Source organism: Vigna unguiculata, chromosome 3 (genome assembly GCF_004118075.2).
Source record: "Vigna unguiculata cultivar IT97K-499-35 chromosome 3, ASM411807v1, whole genome shotgun sequence".
Classification (NCBI taxonomy): Eukaryota; Viridiplantae; Streptophyta; class Magnoliopsida; order Fabales; family Fabaceae; genus Vigna; species Vigna unguiculata.
In genome coordinates this window covers 6761192-6783264 of record NC_040281.1, presented here as the reverse complement: position 1 = coordinate 6783264, position 22073 = coordinate 6761192, and the positions used below count along the sequence as shown (strand labels likewise).

Below are 22073 nucleotides of genomic sequence, written 5' to 3'. Positions count from 1 at the left end.
ACAGCTTCTTAGATAAAATAACACTTTAATGATATAACAATATAAGAGCAAAGAAGGTAAAAAAAAACAGGACATTCAAACACTCCCAAATTCTCTCTTTTATTTTCATACTTGCATTTCAAAAACCTTTAAAATCTGAATCACACTCCAAAGCTTCTTTTTATTCAAACACGCTCTAATGGAACCAAAGATGAAGGATGCAAGAACAAGGAATCTATAAGAATAGAGCATTATTACAAGAAAAAATCATGTCTAACTATTTTTCTGCATCTCATATTTTACAACAGTGCCTTTGGTCAGATAGTATACCGTGTCTCAAGTCATCTAAGGTACTATCAAACTAACCATACAGAACTTACATGGATCCACGAAAAAAGCTTTCACCTTGTAAAGTTTGATTTCTTCTATTATCGAACGAGGTAAAAGAAAATAAGTGTAAAGCTGGAGTGAAGTATATAACCTATCCTATTGAAGATGTATCACTACTATAGTCACTATATGCTGCAGGAAAGCTAATCTACATAGAAACCAGAAAGCAACATATGTCAAAAATAGAGATTGACAAGTGGCTCCCATTTCACCTCCGACAAAACAACTCATATCATAACCAATAAAGAAGCTGCCATCTCGCAGATTAAACGTGAAATATGTAAAAGTCAGGTAACTGTCTACCAGAACAGGCAATGCAATTTTATCTGTTCAAAGGTTCTAACTGAACTTCCATTCTCCCAGAAGGTAGTGACTCTTTATCTGCAGTTGTTCTAGTTGAGCTCAAGAGATCAACTGAATCATCTTCCTCAATATTACCAAACACCCAATTGCTTTTTGCAGATACCTGCTTCTTTATGCGCTGCCTTTCCTGGTGTTCTAAATAAATAACAATCAAAGCACCCACTAAGAACCAAATTGCCATAGCCCAATTGAGTCCACGGACATTTTCCACATCATATCTGTCTCCCAGATGCTTCATCCCAGTAAAAAGTGCCGCGATGCCAACAACAATGGCACATCTACCAGCAAATGCGTGGAAATATTCCCAAATAACCCTCTTGAAGGGTGCTTGCTCCCCATTTGCTGGCTTTTGAGGCCTAACGAAAGCATTTACTGGCTGTATACAGGCAAAAAATATACTAGCTAATCCAAATTTAACATGTGTTGAGCGGACATAAAAACCCCTAAGCTCAGCAACGGCAAAAAGAAGGGCAAGCAAAACAATTATTAATCCTGAGTATTGCAAGTAAACATGAATCCGGAACCATCCGTCACCCTTAAGATGTTTTAAGTATCTGGTGGCCAATATCCCTCCGGGAAACAGGATACCCCATGCAACAAACATCATAAATCCATGCACAGCCAAAACAGGAAGCAAATCCTGTTCTGCTTCAGCTGACCCACGCATCAGGTGTACACGGATAGGCCTATTACTTGTACTAGAATGCATATTCCTATTAGTAAGACGGTCACTGGACCATTTAGCACCCACTGCCCAAACAACTTTAAGTGGAGTTGTGGGATCAATAATATTTTTACATTCTACCCTCTTTTCCCGCTTACAAGATGGGTCCAAGGGACGTGTAAACTCCCAAGTAATGATTCCATTTTCTGTTTTACACCTCACGTGCGTCAAATTCTCCCGTGTTCGATGTATGCTTGAAGCATCCTTTCCATCAATCCAATAACTGTTTACATGTCCAATACCAGTATCATCCATCCAACCCACATACACAAAGCTGTTCACCATTCCACTACCAAATCCTACAGCAATATAACCACTTTTTTTCTCTCCCCTTGCAGCAATAGATATGGAATGCTTTGACAATGTCCAAAAGAAGGTAACCTGTTGATCATCCAAATTGACACTGTTATTGTACATGTCAGATAGACCGCCATCCACCACCTCAACCCTCCAACCCATTTTCTGGTCGTACAACGAATGATAGTAAATGTGATCAGGAGTGTTCCTGTCAGGAGCCCAAATTAATTCTGTAGGACTGGCTTGAACTCCATGGGCATCTGGACCACCAGCATAAATAGTTTCAGTCAGATTCCTAGTTGTTGCATTTCCACCAAGCGGATCCGAAGTAATATAAAGTGCAACATCATGCCCAGCTTGGATGGAAAACTTGACTGGCACACCTCTTTCCACTCTCAAGACAGGAGCTTCCTTTTTGTTGATGTAAAGAACCTTGTCAGGATTTGGAGGATTGGGATAATGCATTGCTGGAGCAGAAGTCACCACCAGTGGAACATTTGCATCTGCAATGATGATATCTTGATCTTCTTTGTCTTCAGCATCCAAGGGACCCGTACAGTCATTCACATGCTCCGAGACATTCAAAACCAAATGACCATAATTCTCAGGTCCGTGATTCTGAGGAAGATAGTAAGGACTAATAGAATCAGGAGGCTTAATAGGCCCCAATGCCCAAATAACCTTCATATTTGCAGAATGATTCACGGGGCGATCATAATTTGCATCAACCTTAGACAAATGCCATTGGTATCTAACAAAGGTCACCCCATCCTTCCTATGCCCATAAACCAACATTGAATGGTTTGCTAAACCCACCCCACTAGGCCCTTCATAAGCTGAATCAGGACAAACCCCTTGAACAACACCATCACCATTTTTCACACACTCACTATACTTTGTAATGAAAAAATCATCCACAAAGGGTAAACCATCTTCCTTAAACCCTGCAACAGCAATGTCACCACCAATCATGAGATCAGAATCTTCTGCGCTGGGGTCAGCCCAACCAAAAGCCATGAAATCGGTGATCCCAATCGCAGCCTCCAATCCAATCTCAAGGGAATCCTCAGACACATTCAAACTCCACCTCAACCTGAACTTCTTTGACAAAACCTTGCAATTGTCGAACACCGTCGGAGGTGGCTTCGCCGGGGCCTCCTTGCGAAGCACGACGTGGCCGAAATCGGAGGCATTGGCGCGATCCCAGATGGCGAGGACATTGATCATGCCCCACGTAACATTGCTCATCAAAGACACATTGAAAGATGAATTCTTGTAGGTTCCGCTCAATCCAGCCTCGGAAACAATGAATCCTTTGGTGAGATTATCGAAACCAGGACCCTGCGCACCCCACCAGTGGACGTCGGAACCGGGAAGCATATCAAATTGGGAAACCCTAAAGGAGCAATCGTCTGTGATTTTGAGAGATCCTCGGACCTGATGTTGGACCATTTCGAATACAGACTCCGAACCAACAACAGGGCTGTTCCGAGTGCAATTGCGAGCGGGATCCGCATACCCGGAGAACAACAACGATAACAAGTGAAAGAGGAACAGGAGGAGAGATTTGCGAAGCATGAAGGGTGCAATCGACGCACTGTGCAGCAAATTGTGTGAATCGGAATCCACGGCGGCGAAATACTGAGGACGGGGTGGTGACGGAGGTGTTGAGGTGGTTTTTGTTTGTGTTTGAGTTATTCTTCTCCGTGTGGAAAAATGAAGTCAATGATTGTTGTTGCATATCACTATCGAAGTTCATGGATCCCTGACTCATACCTCACCCTAATGCACTTCTTTAGTCAGAGATACACATGGATTCATAATTCATCTATAATCTATAATTTTTTATACTAATGTTTTTTATTCAATTATAGTATTAATTTTTAAAATATTACTATAAAATTAATAAATTAATTATGCAATATTTGTGACTGGATGTGCACTGTTGTTGTGTATATTAATATTAATTTTATCATAGGATCGTGATTCGTGCTAACCATTAAGAGACCACTTAAACATTTAAAAAATAAATAAATGCAAGGCAGTTTTCTAATAATTATTAAGAAAATACAATAAAAAAATCTTTATTAAGATATGGAAAAGTATGTGTTTTTACTTTTAACGTATTCTAATCTAATTTCTTCTACTAAATGGATGGAGCATCAACTTAACCTCTATTAAACTTTCACTGTAAGCATGAAGGAAAATAATTATAACCTATTATTCATTTTCAATTGCATACAATTAATAAATAACCTATTGGATATTCCACCCTATACGAGTATAAATGCCATTTTTATTGCTAATGGATTATTTAATAAAGCTTTTAAAGAATTAGTGTACACCTTTTTAATAATGAAATTTGTTACCATGCAAAATTAAAGGGAAATAACAATGAGATGCGTGAAATGCTAAACACCTAATGACAAAGTGAAATTTTTTAAATATTATAAATTGCACGATAAGATGAAGAAAAATATCTAATTACCATTTACTCTATGACTAAAAGTAAAGAGTAGACTAAATTTATTTTCCTATTGAACATAATTATTGAAATAATCTTTTAGTGGAGAAACAATATGTCTTTGTATGTGTTTAATTTATTTAAAATATAGTTGTCATATTATATTTATTATGTTTATATATATTTATGGTTAACTCGTCGTCTAAAAGTATGAGAATATCATTTTTAGACTTTATTAACACAACCAATAGGGTTGAGATACCTCTTTAATTAAAACAAGATTGCTTACAAATAATAGAAACTTTTAAAGTATTTTATTCAAAATTACAAAGGAAATTAATTATTAGAGCAAATAGAAAAGTAATGCAAAAGACGCAAATTAATGGGTCACAAGAATACAAATTAAGTATATAGAGATTGATGAAAACGTATATGGGTCATGGGAAAAATTATCAACTCCAAATTTTTAACAAACAAGTTTAATGGAACCCATGAAATCCATAAGAGTAACCATTTAAAAAAATGTAAGGAATAAGGGATGAAAAAGAACCATCTTGAGAAAGATAAATATTTAGAAAAATTATACACCTGAATAGACTATTTAAGATAATATTTAAAAAACAATATCAACTTCTTGAGATAAAATTCCTATTTATTTTTTTGAAAAATGGCCATAACAAGTATTAAAATATAAGATTATATATATATATATAATTTAAAATTATATGTAAAATTGAAATTAATTTTTATCTTAAATATTGATACATTTTTTAAACAAAAAATGAAATATTTTAAGCTAACAATATTAATTTTTTTTTAGGTTTGATACACTTAGTTTTAGATTGACGACATCTAAGCTAAAATTTATTGATGTAAACAATCTGAACACCATCCTAAAATGTATTTGAAACGTCAAAAAAATTTAACATGATTAAATTAAAAAAATTGTATAAAGGAAATGCAAACATAACATTTTACTAGTGTTCAACTCAATTACACAAACTGATTAAACCTTTGCCATTTTTGTTATAAGCTAATTTTCTTTTTCGTTTTCATCGTTAAAACTGGAAGTTCTTTTCTATGTCTAACTGTTTACTAGACCACTAGACCAAAAACTATAATTATTAGTCAGAGTGTAACTTTCTTTACTTAAAAATGTAACTGTTCAAATACCATTATTTGATTGTGATCCAAGGTCCATTTTATCTCTGCTACCAAACAATTGATACCACCTCTAACATAGACAAATTCTTGAAATTTACAAGATCGATGTTAGACAAATTCTTAAAATTTGCAAGATAGAGAATTCTTAGTTTAAACTAATACTAGAAACCAGTGTCAGGTTAAGGAATGGTTTATTATAAAGTTTTCAGTACTATTATTACATGTTTTTCGTTCTGTTTATGTGTAGTCTATTTAATAAGCATTTTCCCATTGAATTTAAAATTATAATCAATATTTTAATAAGCACTTTATAACTTATATTGTAATCCAACTCATTTAAAATTATTTCTTAGAATATATATATATATATATATATATATATATATATATATATCAATATTTTACTGAATAACAATTTGAATTATATTTTATCTAAATTTATATTTTTAAAATTTGATTAATTAATTATATTAAATAAAATATAAAAATATTTACGGATATGCACAATACCTTCAATTATATATATATATATATATATATATATATATATATATATATATATATATATATATATATATATATCCGTGGATATTTTTTCAAGAATATTCCATAGATTATGGATAATTGTATAATTTTAAGGTAACTGATTCTGTTAGACAATAACTCTCATTCCTAATTAAGTTATGGATAATTGTGTGATTTAAAATATATAGGAAAATAGAATTTAAAGTTTAAATAAAGAATAGAGATGATGATTTTTAAAATAATATTTAAAGAATTATAAAGACTAAATATTTAAACTTAGGACTTATAATTTATTAAATAAAATTATATAAAAAAGTATAACTTCATTATTAAATCTACTTGTTAACATAAAAGGAAATTGAAATCATAAAAAATAATGAGAATATGAGTATTTAGCTTCGTGGGATAATGAATTGATTAACTTTTATTATTAACTAATTAATATTTTTTTACTGCATTAATTAATAAATTAATAAATAGTTACAATTTACAATTTATTAAATAGAATATTTCCTATTAATAGTGAACAGGAGAGATGCAGATCGATAATAATTGCGTTTATTAATTCTTTATAATTTCTTTCGGAGGCCCAAAATCATTTTCTTTTATATTTTTGAAAAAAGCCCATATGGCTATCAGTTTAGGTTGTAGGTTTCGCTCTGCTCCCTTATAAAAGCAGAGGCATAACCCCTATTTACTTCGTGAAGGGGATAAACCCTAGCGCCGCCAGGCCAAGAAACGTTCGTCGGAATCTTTGCGTCGAAGACTGCTTGAATTTTCAAGTATGTTCTCTCACTTAGGGTTCGTTCCATTATTATTTCCTAAATTTGGTGTTCTGCGTTTGTCGCTTTTGATAGGCGTTACGTTCTTCGTCTGTTTCGAATGCCGAAGGACGTGTCAACGAAAGCGTATATGAATTTCAATGTCGACCTGTTTTTGAATTTAAACGGCTACTATGGTTTCCGTCGTAGTCTGTTCCATGGTCGCGTTGTACCATTTCTTTACTTCAATTATGTTTTCTTGTTGCTTCTTCTGGTGAACTCTCCCTTATTATCCATGGGGAATGTTCTTGTTTCCGAAGCATATATAAATAAATTCTTCTAGAATAACCAGTTTTAAACAGCGTAGTGTAAATTTGTTTAATCTACTACACTACGCTACCTGTCTGCTGGTACATTCAATTCGTTGCACAATTCTAACAATACTAGAATCTGAATTCTGAACCATTAAAAACTATTATTGGTTGACATTCATTATGCGAATATGTTGAATTCAACATGTTACAATTATGATAAGTCAAGTATTGACTTTTGGACATCGACGTTGGAAATTTGTAGAAATGGAACTGCCAAATGTAACAATACCTAAAGTTGGACAAAAGCCCTCGGCGAAATTGAAGTTTCCCACGCCGAAGGAGCTGATATCGCACTATGAGTCTCAGGGTATGGACTCGCAAGAGGCGTCGATGAAGGTCATTGAGGATCTTCAGAAGGCGCTATTTGGAGTCGTATCCTCTGGCAAAGGTAGAAACGATAGACTGTTGGCTGAGTCTTCTAAGAAGATTGATTCAATTAGCAATAGGCTTACTGTTCTCGACTTGAAGCTTGATTCTAAGCCGGGGTATGTCGAGACTTTTGCAATTGGCCTTGCCTCAGGCGCTGCTCTTAAAGGGATAGGTGCACTCGTGCCTCCTATTCTTGCCCCTCTAGCTCAGATATTGAATTCTGTTTCCGCTGCCACTAAATCTTCTCCCCAATGATATTCTAGTTTCTCATTGTGGTTGTAACTGTTAGTTTTAGTTGGTAATGATTTTTTCCTGTGAATCCAATAACTATGTTTTTAGTTCGTGTTATGGTTCTTGCATCTAGAAAAAATACTGAACGATGAACTTGAGAAACAAACAATTCAACCAGATCTTAGCATACAATTAAGCCTCTAACAATAAAAATCATAAAGCTGAACTGAAAATCTATTTAGACTGTTAATTGAATTTACTATATTCATGCAATCGGTGGACTGAAATTATGCGAAATGAATATTCTAAGCTTGTGTACTTCAACTCCAGTAGTTTCAAGTGGCATGAATTCCCTACTTTCCTGTCGGCACTGTTTCAAATGTTTTTTAAACGTTGTAGGCGATGTGAGCAACGTGTGAGGTTTACTCGTTACAGCAGCGATACATGTAGAACTTCTCCATTGTTTTGCCACATTCAGCGCAGGCCACTCTGTCTGGGATCCCCCCACTGCCACCTGGAAGTATCAAGCGGTTGCAGTGGTGAGGTGTTTGTAGTCCTTGTATATAATCAGCCATTGCTGACAAGATTCCTTTATCTTTTGCTGTGTGTATCCACTGCTCATGTTCGTTCAGGCACCTTAGAAATGTATCTCCCTTACCCTGTGCCATCCTTCCTGTGCCTTGGCTAATTACGGCCCATCCTGGGTCACCACTATCATAGGTTAGGATTCTCATTACTTCATGCATTATGTGGTCATTCTCTACTGTCTTGCTATGTTGTGATTTGGAGTTCCACATGCTCTCTAGCCTAACCCAGAAGAACCAAATTATGGCAAGGTCAGGGAGCACGGTGCTCAATTTTTCTTCTTGTATGGCATTGTTGATTTCTTGAATTTTCTTCCCTGGATTGCTTTTCCCAACATAAATCATCTCTAGTGGTAGTTGCAGAGCTTTTGCCAGTGAATATGCAGTGCTTGTGAATTTTCGGATCCAGTCCATATCGTCCCCTCCGTACAAGCATATATATTTGCCTTCTGATATCTGAACAAAGTATGCTATTGTTAATTATTTTCATTAGTTTTAATTATCATTTCTACAGAATGAAAACTGCTACATATACGGGAAGATATAGTCAAGCTTAGAAATTTGCTTGTTTCATACGCAAAAGTCAAAGATTCACACCAGAAGGTCTTTCCGTACCAGTTTTCACAATAATGGCTTTATATATATAGAAGATAAAGAAAGGAATGCAATGACTCACCCAATACAGAAGCGATGGATCGATTGTATCTGCCAATAGAACAAGTCCCCATGTTTCATTATTCCACAAGGCTTCCTCCTTTGAGCTAGAGAAAGGGTAAGCCAAGCTTCCCCAAATCCACATCATGGGTAATGCATTCAGATTAACAACCTTACCTAGGGGATCCAGCACAACAAGTATAGGCTTCGTTTTGAAAAGCCATACATCTTTAATGTACTTGATGGTTGCAGGCTCCAGAACAGAAGGGTCATAAATTGAGTACCATGACATCGTTGATCGCAGCTTCTCAAGCTTTGGCTTCAATTCAGCCCATGGGATTGCCTTGTCCACAAGTGGAATCCAAACGAGTTCGTACTGACTCTCTAACCTGGTTGAATCCTGGCGTGACTCTAGGTACATTTGTTCAAATATCACAAGCTCTTGATCAGAGACGTTATGCAGGTCTGATATGTAGAGTAGAACAATTTTCCTCCTCAGTACCTCAATGCTAACCTGAAGGTTGTGACAGAAACACCATGTGTAATTATCATAACCTTATCTTGTGATTGGGTCATTTACCAAAACTTTTTGGATTTTGAACCATGTAGAAAAATTATTATTATAATAAGTCTAAAGTAAACATCAATATATGGTTACATATAGTAAGAGATAGAAGAAAATGAATTCAGGGTTAACCCTTTGTTTGGAAGAACCATCAAACAATGACAAAGGATCATCGTTACTGCAAAACATAGCTTTGAGAGCCTTCAAATTATCTTGGTGGGGTGTCTCAAAAAGGAGCTGAAGTGTTTCAAATGCTTCTCTCTGTTTGTGGTCATCTGCATGGGCATAATAGATTAGAGATATTTTACCCGAAGAAAGAATTAATTAGATTGGCTTACTTAAATGCAGTTGACACAGGGTGAGTTGCTTGCGAAGGTGGCCATTTAAGTTATCAAGCTTATGGGCCAAACTGGAAAGTTCCCAACTCTCTACTATTGTTGTCATATATCTGCAACGAGCTCAGGAAAGTCAGTATTAGCTTTAACAAAATCAGGACAAGTTCAATTTGAAGTTTCATAGGGGATTACTATTGTAAAAACATTAATAAGGGTTACTAAGATATATTCTGATGATTATAATGTGACTTGAAGAGTGAAGGTTTACCCATAAATCAAGCCAGTTATGCCTAAAAGATGCGATGCACAGGACACAATACTCCGAATGGTCCAATAGACAGCACCGGGGATAAGAGTGGAGGCAGTCACCATCTCCGGCGCCTGAGGGTCAATGTACCGAGAAGGAAGCTCATGGAATTCAACAATGTAATTGGTTACATCCAACATTGCCTTCAAAAGGTCATTGATTGTTTCGAACTTTAGTCCCAAATCATCCACTTGTTCAAGTGTTTCATGGATGTGCTTCAACTTTGCAACAGACTTAGCAAGACGGTTGGTGGCATAAAGCTGAGCCACCAGCCAAAACTCCCCAAAGTTGGCTGCAAAAGCTGCTAACGCCATTACCACCTTCGCATCCCATGAATAGCCTGAGAGCATGTTCAGTATTCCCATGGTCGTGGCATGTACATCACCACTCGAACACTTGCAACATATCTGTGACACGACATCAAAACATGAGTATGCTAAAAGTAGTATGTTTTTTGGAGGTCTTGTCAATAGGGAAACATGATGTTAAGTTAAAATTCTAAGTGAAGATTAATATCTTGGGACTGAGACTGAGACTGAGAAAACCTCGCAGGAAATTCTGTTGATTGTATGGTACGAAATATCTAGCACCTCGGCCAGATTTGATTGCTGGGTACTGTCCTTCATGGCACCCATTTGCACTGGTTTTCCCTGTGTATATTTTCAAAATAACCACACTCAGAAAAATTGAAAATTTTAACTACATATAAAATCAAAATTGTCTGAGATATTGAGTTATATTATATACCTGAACAATGTCAGGGATGAGAGAGGCAACACGGTGAAATATGTCTTGGACAACATTCAGAAGAGGTCTAACTTCAATGTGTCGATCATCAGGAGCATGTGTGGCTCGAACATTTTTGGTCATTGTAGTGTCATCTGATGCTGAAAAAATATGGCGGTTAGCCCTGGATTGCATCTTCCGAGGCACAATTGCCATTTTTTTTTAACGAAAATTAAGAATGCAGAAAGGAGGATTAATAGATAATGTTCAGAAGCAGAAAAAGGGTAATGATTTGAGTGCAGTTAGAGCTAGAGTACTTGTTAGTGCCAGTGGCCTCTTATATACTTGTTGATGCCAAATTCTTGTGAATCTCTACCTTACTTGTATCTGGGTTCAAAGTACATAAAATAGGAACTGAAATTGGAATATGGGATAAAGGATTTGTCGAATTTATACCTTTCATCAGTAATGGCTTTCCTATTTGTTGTTGGAATCTTCTGTCAAATAGTTATCAAAATCATCATCACACCAGAATAAAGGGAAAAATATCAGACGAGGGCACTTTTAATCTACCACGTTGTAAAAATTATCAATACAAAAGTATATGGAGTTCAGCAAAACGAATCACAAGCTATGAGTTACTGCAAGAAAGGTATAATAATTTTATTTTCGCAAACTGTGATGCAAAAAAACCGTTACTAAAAGCTTCCAAATTGTTATAACGATTGCTGCCACTTTATGACATTGACCTTTAGAAACTTGTGGAATATTAAGTTAAGTGGAACTAAAGCGCTGTTTAATAACTTTATTTTTGGGAACATGTAAGGATTAGGGAAAACAAACTTTGTGCAATTTTATAAGATAAGGTTTTAGGTTGGGTTGGGTCCACAAAATGTTTAATGAATGCTTGTAATATTAGAATATATAATACGTTTATCACATGATATGTTTTAACAATTAAGATGGTAGTATAATCTGGTCTCGTATCTTAGGAAAGACAAAATCAAGAACAAGTTTCTTCCTTTCCCCAAAGGCTCGGTATAATTATTTATTATTGTTGACATTATAGAAAACAAAGAAAAGGAGAGTAGAAAGAATTTGCCTTCCTTATACCCTGATAGATGGTCACCTGTTCTGTTTTGGGTATTCTAGACCAATATTGACTTGTGTAGAGCGGGAAGAGTCCGATAAAATCATGTCAGAGCTACATGAAGGAATCTGTGGCAGTCATGTCAGATGTCGTGCTCTACTGCTAAGAATCTTATGAGTTGGATACTTTTGGCCCACCAAGAAGAAGGACTATTTAGAGCATGTTAAACGATGTGACCAATGCCAAAAACATAGATCTTCATCGAGCTCCCCTAGAAATTTTACACTTCATACATGCCCCTTAGCCTTTTCATTCGTGGGGTATAAACATCTTAGGCCATTTCCCCATAACAACTCGAAAGTTAAAATACCTCATCGTAGCAATAGAGTATTTGACGAAATGGATAGAGGTCGAGCCGATAGCTTCCATCACGGTCTCCAGAATGGAGAAGTTCATATGGAAGAAGATAGTTTGCCGCTTTGGCGTTCTTTGTCGCCTTATATCTGACAATGGAACTCAGTTCACAAGTACCCAAGTACGATACACATGTCATCAACTAGGGATAACACAACGATTCTCTTTAATAAAACATCCTCAAACAAATGGGCAGGCTGAGGCTGAGGCTGAGGCTGAGGCGACTAATAAGATTATTCTAAAAGCCCTTAAGTACAGGATACTGGCGACCAAAGCATATTGGCCGAAAGAGATACCCAGGATCATGTGGGCATAACCCCATAGTCGACAACCCATGAAACATATTTCAGTTTGGTGTACGTAACATATGGTCTTCTAAGGGTAGAGATCGACAATCCTTTAGAAAGAGCGAACAACCTCGCACTAGAAGCGGACAAGCAAGGTCTCTAAGTTAATGTCCTGGAAGAAGTCTAAGAATTGGCATGGATCATGTGAGAAACGACGACTTATGGAACGAAGACATAAAACCAAAGTGATCCCGTGAGACTTCAAGGTAAACGACTTGATCCTAAGAAGAGTGCATTTGGTTGAATTAGAAGATAAGTAGTCTCCCAAGTTGGTCAACCCTTTTTGTATAAGAGAGGTCTTACCTAGAGGGGCATACATGATGGAAACTGTGGATGTAGCGACAATACCCAAGACGTGGATCGTGACAACTTTGCGTTTCTATTTTAGTTAGTAACATTGCACTTCCTTTTTCTATTTATGATTGTGAAAAGTCGTAATGAGGATCACGCAAATAAATTCCCCTACACTCTTTTTCCCTACCACGTTAGAGGGTTTTCTAACGAGGTGGGTCATTCACATTAATCCTGTCTTTTCTTGCATTTTTGTATTTGGCTTGGTATAAATCTCAGTACATTCAGGGCTCACTCGGGATCAACCTCGCTACAAGCTTGGTATAAACCTCAGTACCCTAAGGGCTCACTTAGTTTGACCTCGATACAAACTTGGTATATACCTCACTTTGCTGAGGGCTCACTCGGTCCGACCTTGCTACAAGCTTGGTATAAACCTCAGTACACTGAGGGTTCACTCAATTCGACCTCTCTTCGAGGTTGGTACAAACCTCAATACGATGAGGGCCCACTCAGTCCTACCTCACTACGAGCTTGGTATGAACGTCAGTGCGTTGATGGCTCATTCGATCCGATCTCGCTATGAGCTTGGTAAAAAACCCACTACTCTGAGAGCTCACTCGGTTCGATCTCACCACGAGATTGGTATAAACCTCAGTACGCTGAGAGCTCACTCGGTTTGATCTCGCTACGAGCTTGGTATAAATCTCAGTACGTTGAAGGCTCACTCGGTTCGACCCGGCTACAAGCTTGGTATAAACCTCAGAACGTTGAGGGCTCATTAGGTCCGACCTTGCTAGGAGCTTGGTCTCAGTACACTGAGGCATCACTCGGTATGACCTTGCTACGAGCTTGGTATAAATCTCAATACGATAAGGGCTCACACGGTTTATCCTCGCTACGAGCTTGGTATAAACCTCAATACACTAAGAGCTCACTCGGTTCGATCTTGCCACGAGCTTGGTATAAACCTCAGTACGCTGAGAGCTCCCTCAGTTTGATCTCGCCATGAGCTTGGTATAAACCTCGATACGTTGGGGGCTTACTCGGTTCGACCCCGCTTCGAGCTCGACATGAACATTAGTATGTTGAGGGCTTACTCGGTCTGATCTCGCTCTGAGCTTGGTATCGATTTCAGTATACTTAGGACTCATTCAGTCCGACCTCATTACGTGGTTGGTACAATCCTTAATACATGAGGGTTCACTCGGCCCGATCTCGCTACGAGTTTGGTATGAATGTCAGTACGTTAAGAACTCACTCAATTCGATCTCGCTATGAGCTTGGTATGAACCTCAGTACGTTGAGGGCTCACTCGGTTCGACCTCGCTTCGAGATCAGTATGATCCTTAGTACGTTGAGGGCACACTCGGTTTGACCTCGCTTCGATCTTGGTATAAGCCTCAGTACACTGAGGGCTCACTCAGTCTGACCTCTCTACGAAGTTGGTACAAACCTCATTATGTTGAGGGCTCACTCAATCCGACCTCGCTACGAGCTTTATATAAACCTTAGTACGCTAAGGGCTCACTCGGTTCGACCTTACTACAAGCTTGGTATAAACGTTAATACGCTGAGAGCTCACTCGGTTCGATCCTGCCACGAGCTTGATACAAACCTCAGTACGCTGAGACCTCACTCAGTTTGATATCGTTACGATCTTGGTATAAACCTCACTATGTTGAGGGATCACCCGATTCGACCTCACTACGAGCTTGGTATAAACCTAAGTACGCTAAGGGCTCACTAGGTCCGACCTTGCTACTAGCTTGGTAGAAACATCTGTACGCTGAGGAATCACTCGGTCTGACCTTGCTACGAGCTTGGTATAAACCTTAGTACGCTAAAGGCTCACTCGGCCTGCCTCGCTACGACCTTGTTATAACCTCAATACGCTGACAACTCAATCGGTTTGATCTTGCTACGAGCTTGGTATAAACCTTAGTATGTTAAAAACTCACTCGATTCGACTTCAGTACGAGCTTGGTATAAACTTCAAACTTTTTACGAGCTTGGTATAAACTTCAGTACGCTGAGGGCTCACTCAGTCTGACCTCGTTCGGAGCTTGGTATAAACCTTAATACAGTTAGGGCTCACTCAATCCGACCTCTCTACGAGGGTGGTACAAACCTTAGTACGTTGAGGTTTCACTCGGTCTGACCTCGCTACGAGCTTGGTATGAACGTTAGTACGTTGAGGGCTCACTCGATCTAACCTCGCTACGAGCTTGGTATAAACCTGATTATGTCTAGGGCTTACTTGGTTTGACCTCTCTATGAGCTTGGTATAAACTTCAGTACGTTGAGGGCTTACTCGGTCTAACCTCGCTATGAGCTTGGTATAAACGTTAGTACGCTAAGGGCTCACTCGGTCCAACCTTGCTATAAGCTTGATATAAAACTCACTACGCTGATAGCTCACTCGGTTCGATCTCGCCACGAGATTGGTATAAACCTCAATATGCTGAGAGCTCACTCAGTTTGATATCACTATGAGCTTGGTATAAGCCTTAATAGGTTGAGGGCTCACTTGGTTCGACCTGGCTACGAGCTTGGTATAAACCTCAGAATGCTGAGGGCTCACTAGGTTCGACTTCGCTACGAGCTTGGTCTAAACCTCAGTACATTGAGACATCACTCGGTCTGACCTCGCTACGAGCTTGGTATAAATCTTAGTACGCTAAAGGTTCACTCGGTTTGACCTCGCTACGAGCTTGGTATAAACCTCAATACGCTGAGAGTTCACTTAGTTCGATCTCGCCACGAGCTTGGTATAAACCTTAGTACGCTGAGAGCTCATTCAGTTTGATCTCGCCACGAGCTTGGTATAAACCTCGATACGTTGAAGACTTACTCGTTTTGACCCCGTTCGAGCTCGACATGAACCTTAGTACGCTGAGGGCTCACTCGGTCTGACCTGCTCTGAGCTTGGTATCGATCTCAATATACTTAGGACTCACTTAGTCCAACCTCATTACGAGGTTGGTACAAACTTCAGTACACTAAAGCTTCACTCGGCCTGACCTCGCTACAAGCTGGGTATGGACATTAGTATGTTGAGGGCTCACTCGATCTGATCTCGGTATGAGCTTGGTATGAACCTCAGTACGTTGAGGGCTCACTCGGTTCGACCTCGCTTCGAGATCGGTATGATCCTCAGTATGCTAAGTGCTCACTCAGTCCGACCTCGCTACGAGCTTGTTATAAACCTCAATACGCTTAAAGCTCACTTAGCTCGATCTCGCCACGAGCTTAGTATAAACCTCAGTGCGTTGAGGTCTCACTCGGTTTGAATTTGCATTTAGCTCGGTATGAACCTCAACACGTTGAGGGCTTACTCAGTCCGACCTCGGTACGAACATAGTATAAACCTCACTATACTAAGGGCTCAGTCGGTCCGACCTCGCTACGAGCTGGGTATAAACCACAATATGCGAGAGCTCACTCTACCCGACCTCGTTACGAACTTGGTATGAACGTTAGTATGTTGAGGGCTCATTCGATCCGATCTGGCTACGAGGTTGGTATGAACCTCAATTTGTTGAGGCTTTAGTCGGTCCGACCTCGCTACGAGCGTGGTATGAACGATAGTACTTTGAGTGCACACTCAGTTTGATCTCGCTACGACCTTGGTATGAACCTCAGTATGTTGAGGGCTCACTCGGTCTGACCTCGCTCCGAGCTTGGTATCGATTTTAGTATACTTAGGACTCACTCAGTCCGACCTTATTACGTGGTTGGTACAAACCTTAGTACATGAGGGTTCACTCGGCCCGACCTCGATACGAGTTTGATCTTGTGACGAGCTAGGTATAAGCCTTAGTACGTTGAGGGCTCACTCGATTTGACCTCGCTTTGAGCTCAAAATGAATCTCATTACGCTGTGGGCTCAGTTGGTCTGACCTCGCTTTGAGCTTGGTATAAACCTCAGTACACTGAGGGCTCACTAAGTCTGACCTCTCTACGAGGCTGGTACAAACCTCAGTACATGAGATTTCACTCGGTCTGACCTCGCTACGAGCTTGGTATGAATGTTAGTACTTTGAGGGCTCACTCGATCCGACCTTGCTACGAGCTTGGTATGAACTTCAGTTTGTTAAGGGCTCACTCGTTTCGAGCTTGGTATTGACATCAGTTAGATGAGGGCTCACTAGATCCAACGTCGCTATGAGCTTGGTATAAATCTCAGTACGCTGAGGGCTCACTCGATTTGACCTCGGTACGAGCTTGGTACAAACCTTAGTACGCTAAGTGCTCACTCAGTCTGACCTTGCTACGAGCTTGGTATGAACGTTAGTACGTTGAGGGTTCACTCGATCCAACCTTGCTACGAGCTTGGTATGAACCTCATTACGTCTAGGGCTCACTCGGTTCGACCTCTCTACGAGCTTGGTATAAACTTCAATACGCTGAGGGCTCACTAAGTCCGACCTCGCTACGAGCTTGCTATAAACCTCAGTACGTTGAGGGCTTACTCGGTCTAACCTCGCTATGAGCTTGATATAAACCTTAGTACGTTAAGGCCTCACTCGGTCCAACGTTGCTATGAGCTTGATATAAAACTCACTACGCTGAGAGCTCACTCGGTTCGATCTCGCCATGAGATTGGTATAAACCTCAGTACGCTGAGAGCTCACTCAATTTGATCTTGCTATGAGCTTGGTATAAACCTCAGTAGATTGAAGCCTCACTTGGTTTGACCCGGCTACGAGCTTGGTATAAACCTCAGAACGTTGAGGGCTCACTCAGTCCGACCTCGCTACGACCTTAGTCTAAACCTCAGTACACTGAGACATCACTCTGTCTGACCTCGCTACGAGCGTGGTGTAAATCTCATTACGCTAAAGGTTCACTCGGTTCGACCTCGCTACGAGCTTGGTATAAACCTCAATACGCTGAGAGCTCACTCAGTTTGATCTCGCCACGAGCTTGGTATAAACCTCAGTACGCTGAGATCTCACTCAGTTCGACTTTGCATCGAGCTCGGTATGAACCTCAGCACGTTGAGGGCGCACTCGGTTCGACCTCGTTACGAGCTTGGTATAAACCTCAGTACCTTGAGGGTTAACTAGGTCCGACCTCGCTACGAGGATGGTACATACCTTAGTACACTAAGGTTTCACTCGGTCCGACCTCGCTACGATCTTAGTATGAACTTTAGTATGTTGAGGGCTCACTTGATCCGACCTGGCTACGAGGTTGGTATGAACCTTAGTACGTTGAGGGCTCACTCGGTTTGACCTCGCTACGAGCCTTGTATAAACTTCAGTACGATGAGGACACACTAGGTTCGACCTCGCTACGAGCTTGGTATAAACCTCAGTACACTGAGGGCTCACTCGGTTTGACCTCAATCCGCTTAGAGCTCACTCGGTTCAATCTCGCCACGAGCTTGGTATAAACCTCAATACGCTGAGAGCTCACTCGGTTCGATCTTGACACAAGCTTGGTATGAACCTCAGTACGTTTAGGGCTCACTCGGTTCGCCCTCGCTACGAGCTTGATATAAACCTTAGTACGTTGAGGGCTCACTATGTTCGACCTTGCTATGACATTGGTATAAACCTTAACACGCTAAAGGCTCACTCGGTCTAACCTCGCTAAGAGCTTGATATAAACCACCATACGCTATGGGCTCAGAGATCCGACCTCGCTACGAGCTTGGTATAAACCCAATACGCTAAGAGCTCACTCGGTTTGATCTCGCCACGAGCTTAGTATAAACCTCAGTACGTCGAGGGCTCACTCGGTTTGACCTCACTTCGAGCTCGGTATGAATCTCAGTATGCTGAGGGCTGACTCAGTCTGACCTCGCTCCGAGGTTGGTATAAATTTCAGTACACTGAGGGCTCACTTAGTCCGACCTCTCTTCGAGGTTGGAACAAACCTCAGTACGCTGAGGGTTCACTCGGTCCGACTTGCGACGAGCATGGTATGAACCTCAGTACGTTGATGGCTCATTCGGTTCGACCTCGCTATGAGCTTGGTATAAACTTCAATATGTTGAGAGCTCACTCGGTTTGATCTCGCTACGAGCTTGGGATAAACCTCATTACGCTGAGAGCTTATTCGGGTCGATCTCGCCACAAGCTTTCTATAAACCTCAGTACGCTGATAACTCACTCAGTTTGATCTCACTACGAGCTTGGCATAAACCTCAGTACGTTGAACGCTCACTAGGTTCGACCTTGTTACGAGCTTGGTAAAAACCTCAGTACGCTGAGGGCTCACTAGGTCCGACCTCGCTATGAGCTTGGTCTAAACCTCAGTACGTTAAGGCATCACTCGGTCTGACTCCGCTATGAGCTTGGTATAAACCTCGGTACGCTAAGAGCTCACTCGGTTCAACCTCACTACGAGCTTGGTATACACCTTAATACGCTTAGAGCTCACTCGGTTCGATCTCTCCACGACCTTGGTAAAAACCTCAGTACGCTAAGAGCTCACTCGGTTTGATCTCGCTACGAGCTTGGTATAGACCTCACTACGTTGAGGGCTCACTCGGTTGGACCTCGCTTCGAGCTTGGTCTAAACTTCACTACGCTGAGGCATTACTCGGTTCACCTCTCTACGAGCTTGGTATAAACCTCAATATGCTGATAGCTCACTCGGTTCGATCTCGCTACGAGCTTGGTATAAACCTTAGTACTCTGGGAGCTTATTAGGTTGATCTCGCCAAGAGCTTGGTATAAACCTCAGTACGTTAAGACCTCACTTGGTTTGATCTCGCCACAAACTTGGTATAAACCTCAGTACGCTGAGAGCTCACTCAGTTTGATCTCGGTACGAGAGTGGTATAAACCTCACTATGTTGAGGGTTCACTCGGTTTGACCTCGCTATTAGCTTGGTATAAACCTCAATACCTAAGGGCTCACTAGGTCCGACCTTGCTACGAGCTTAGTATAAACCTCAGTACGCTGAGGGCTCACACGGTCTGACCTCGTTATGAGCTATGTATAAACCTCAATACGTTGAGAGCTTTCTCGATTTGATCTTGCGACGAGCTTGGTATAAGCCTCAGTACGTTGAGGGCTCACTTAGTTTGACCTCGCTTTGAGCTTGGTATGAACCTTAGTACGCTGGGACATCACTCGGTCTGACGTCGCTACGAGCTTGGTATAAACCTCAATACGCTAAGGGCTCACTTGGTCCGACCTCGCTACGAACTTGGTATAAACCTCAATACACTTAGACTTCACTCGATTCGAACTCACCACGAGATTAGTATAAACCTTAGTACGCTGAGGGATCACTAGGTCCGACCTCGCTACGAGCTTTGTATAGACCTTAGTACGTTGAGGCCTCACTCGGTCTGACCTCGCTACGAGCTTGGTATAAACATTAGTACGCTATGGTTCACTCGGTCCGACCTCATTATGAGCTATGTATAAACCTCAATACGCTGAGAGCTTACTCGATTTGATCTTGCGACGAGCTTGGTATAAGTCTTAGTACGTTGAGGGCTCACTCGGTTTGACTTCGCTTTGAGTTCGGTATGAACCTCATTACGCTGAAGGCTCACTTGGTCTGACCTCGCTTTGAGCTTGTTATAAACCTCAGTACATTAAGGGGTCACTCAGTCCGACCTCTCTAAGAGGTTGGTACAAAGCTCAGTACGTTGAGGGTTCACTTGGTCCGACCTCGCTTTGAGCTTGGTATAAACGTCATTACGTTGAGAGCTCACTCGATTCGATCTTGCCACGAGCTTGGTATAAACCTCAATACGTTAAGAGCTCACTCGGTTTGATCTCGCTACGAGCTTGGTATAAACCTCAGTACGCTGAGGGCTTACTCGATTCGACCTCGCTACGAGTTTGGTATAAATCTCAGTATGGTGAGGGCTCACTAGGTCCGACCTTGCTACGAGCTTGGTATAAACCTCAGTACGTTAAGGGCTCACTCGGTCTGACCTCGCTAAAAGCTTGGTATAAACCTTAGTACGTTGAGGGCTCGCTCAATCCAACCTCGTTATGAGCTTGGTATAAACCTTAGTATGTTGAGAGCTAACTCGGTCCGACCTCGCTACGAGCTTGGTATAAACTTCAGTACATTGAGAAACCGCTTTGTTTGAGTATTTAGAGCACGAAAGACTAACACGATTCTACCATTTGAGACTTAAGCATTATCATTAAATACGATGAGTATGACGAGTAAACGATTAGAAGATTGAAGTACAAACAAGTAAAAGTTAAAGATGTTTAAAGACATTGAAGTTATCCAAACAGATGTTCAAAGTTAAATACAGGTTGTCGTCATAGAAAGTATATAAAAAAACTAAGTTACAGTCGAGCTTCCTATCCATTAACAAATATAAACTAATTGGCCATCCACTATCTCTTTGGTGATGTCGGCACCAGACACATCGACATCGGGATGAAGGATCTTCACTTGATCCAAAGCGTGCTGGAATTCCTCATTCAGAGTAGACGAAAGTTGATCGGTGAGCTCTTCTTTTTTGCCTTCTAGTGTGCGACATTGGGTTGACAAATAGTTTACTGGGGTCTCATATGTTTGAACCTTTGGCTTCAACTCATCCATTTCAATGTTCAGCGTTTTCAGCTCGGTCTCCTTATCCTTGAGAGTTTCTTAGACTTTAGAGAACTCGGACAATTCAGCCTAAAGTTGGGTAATCTCTTTGTTGGAGAGTACCATGTCGAAAATAGCCTTTGACTCCTTCTACTCTGACACTTCTAGGCGACTCACAAGGAATATAGAGGATGCCTCAGCCTGATGAAGACAACGCAAAAGCCCTTTGTGAACTGAAGCGGTACTACAATCAGAAAGCAGGTCGTCATCTGCATGACAATAGTTATTAGCACGTTCATGCACTAAGTGAGGAAACTCCTCATCCTAGAATCTCTTCTTCAAGCGAAGAGCAGCAAACTGAACCACATTAGTAGGGAAGCGGTTAGAAGACTCTGAGATCTTCAAGGTAATATGATCTCCACCTACATGCTCTACTCTTTTCCTTTTAAGTGTGGGATCACTTTTTGAGTGGTCTCTTACTCACTCTCCAAAACTAACACTTTCGAGGGAGAACTCCTAGTCCTGGAGCTCGCCTCGACTATCGCAGCCTATTGTTGTTTGATCTGATGACGCAGGTCCTTTTGTGAAAAGA

The 22073-nt window shown here is 40.5% G+C and overlaps 3 protein-coding genes and 1 non-coding gene across 5 annotated transcripts; 2 read left to right on the top strand and 2 right to left on the bottom strand.

The window, feature by feature from the left end:
- Positions 1-198: 198 nt before the first annotated feature.
- LOC114178084 (cytochrome b561, DM13 and DOMON domain-containing protein At5g54830-like) lies at positions 199-3554 on the bottom strand. Its single transcript, XM_028063782.1, has one exon. It carries the CDS (start codon positions 3329-3331, stop codon positions 692-694), a length of 2640 nt encoding a protein of 879 aa, XP_027919583.1. The 5' UTR covers positions 3332-3554; the 3' UTR covers positions 199-691.
- A 2987-nt stretch (positions 3555-6541) lies between these two features.
- On the top strand, positions 6542-7815 carry LOC114178558. 2 transcript variants are annotated; one of them, XM_028064547.1, is made up of 2 exons: positions 6542-6688; positions 7244-7815. In XM_028064547.1, exon 2 carries the CDS (start codon positions 7246-7248, stop codon positions 7663-7665), a length of 420 nt encoding a protein of 139 aa, XP_027920348.1. In that variant the 5' UTR covers positions 6542-6688; positions 7244-7245; the 3' UTR covers positions 7666-7815. The 2 variants fall into 2 exon arrangements, with proteins under 2 accessions (XP_027920348.1, XP_027920349.1); XM_028064548.1 differs by having other exon boundaries at positions 6564-6707.
- LOC114180011 lies at positions 6929-7085 on the top strand. Its single transcript, XR_003603589.1, has one exon. It is a non-coding gene; the product is annotated as a small nucleolar RNA snoR137 (small nucleolar RNA).
- LOC114178557 (protein SIEVE ELEMENT OCCLUSION B-like) lies at positions 7634-11424 on the bottom strand. Its single transcript, XM_028064546.1, has 7 exons — positions 10834-11424; positions 10632-10736; positions 10048-10493; positions 9783-9892; positions 9577-9719; positions 8902-9393; positions 7634-8681 (listed from the first exon to the last, which is right to left on the bottom strand). Exons 1-7 carry the CDS (start codon positions 11026-11028, stop codon positions 8064-8066), a joined length of 2109 nt encoding a protein of 702 aa, XP_027920347.1. The 5' UTR covers positions 11029-11424; the 3' UTR covers positions 7634-8063.
- Between the last annotated feature and the right edge of the window lie 10649 nt (positions 11425-22073).

Excerpts from the sequence above, each read along its gene's own strand:
- LOC114178558 (XM_028064547.1), top strand. The coding sequence starts at position 7,246 with ATGGAACTGCCAAATGTAACAATACCTAAAGTTGGACAAAAGCCCTCG.
- LOC114178557 (XM_028064546.1), bottom strand. The coding sequence starts at position 11,028 with ATGGCAATTGTGCCTCGGAAGATGCAATCCAGGGCTAACCGCCATATT. Across the intron at positions 10,737-10,833 it reads TCATCCCTGACATTGTTCAG|GGAAAACCAGTGCAAATGGG; the intron begins GTATATAATATA and ends AAATATACACAG. Across the intron at positions 9,893-10,047 it reads ATAACTGGCTTGATTTATGG|ATATATGACAACAATAGTAG; the intron begins GTAAACCTTCAC and ends AGCTCGTTGCAG.
- LOC114178084 (XM_028063782.1), bottom strand. The coding sequence starts at position 3,331 with ATGCTTCGCAAATCTCTCCTCCTGTTCCTCTTTCACTTGTTATCGTTG.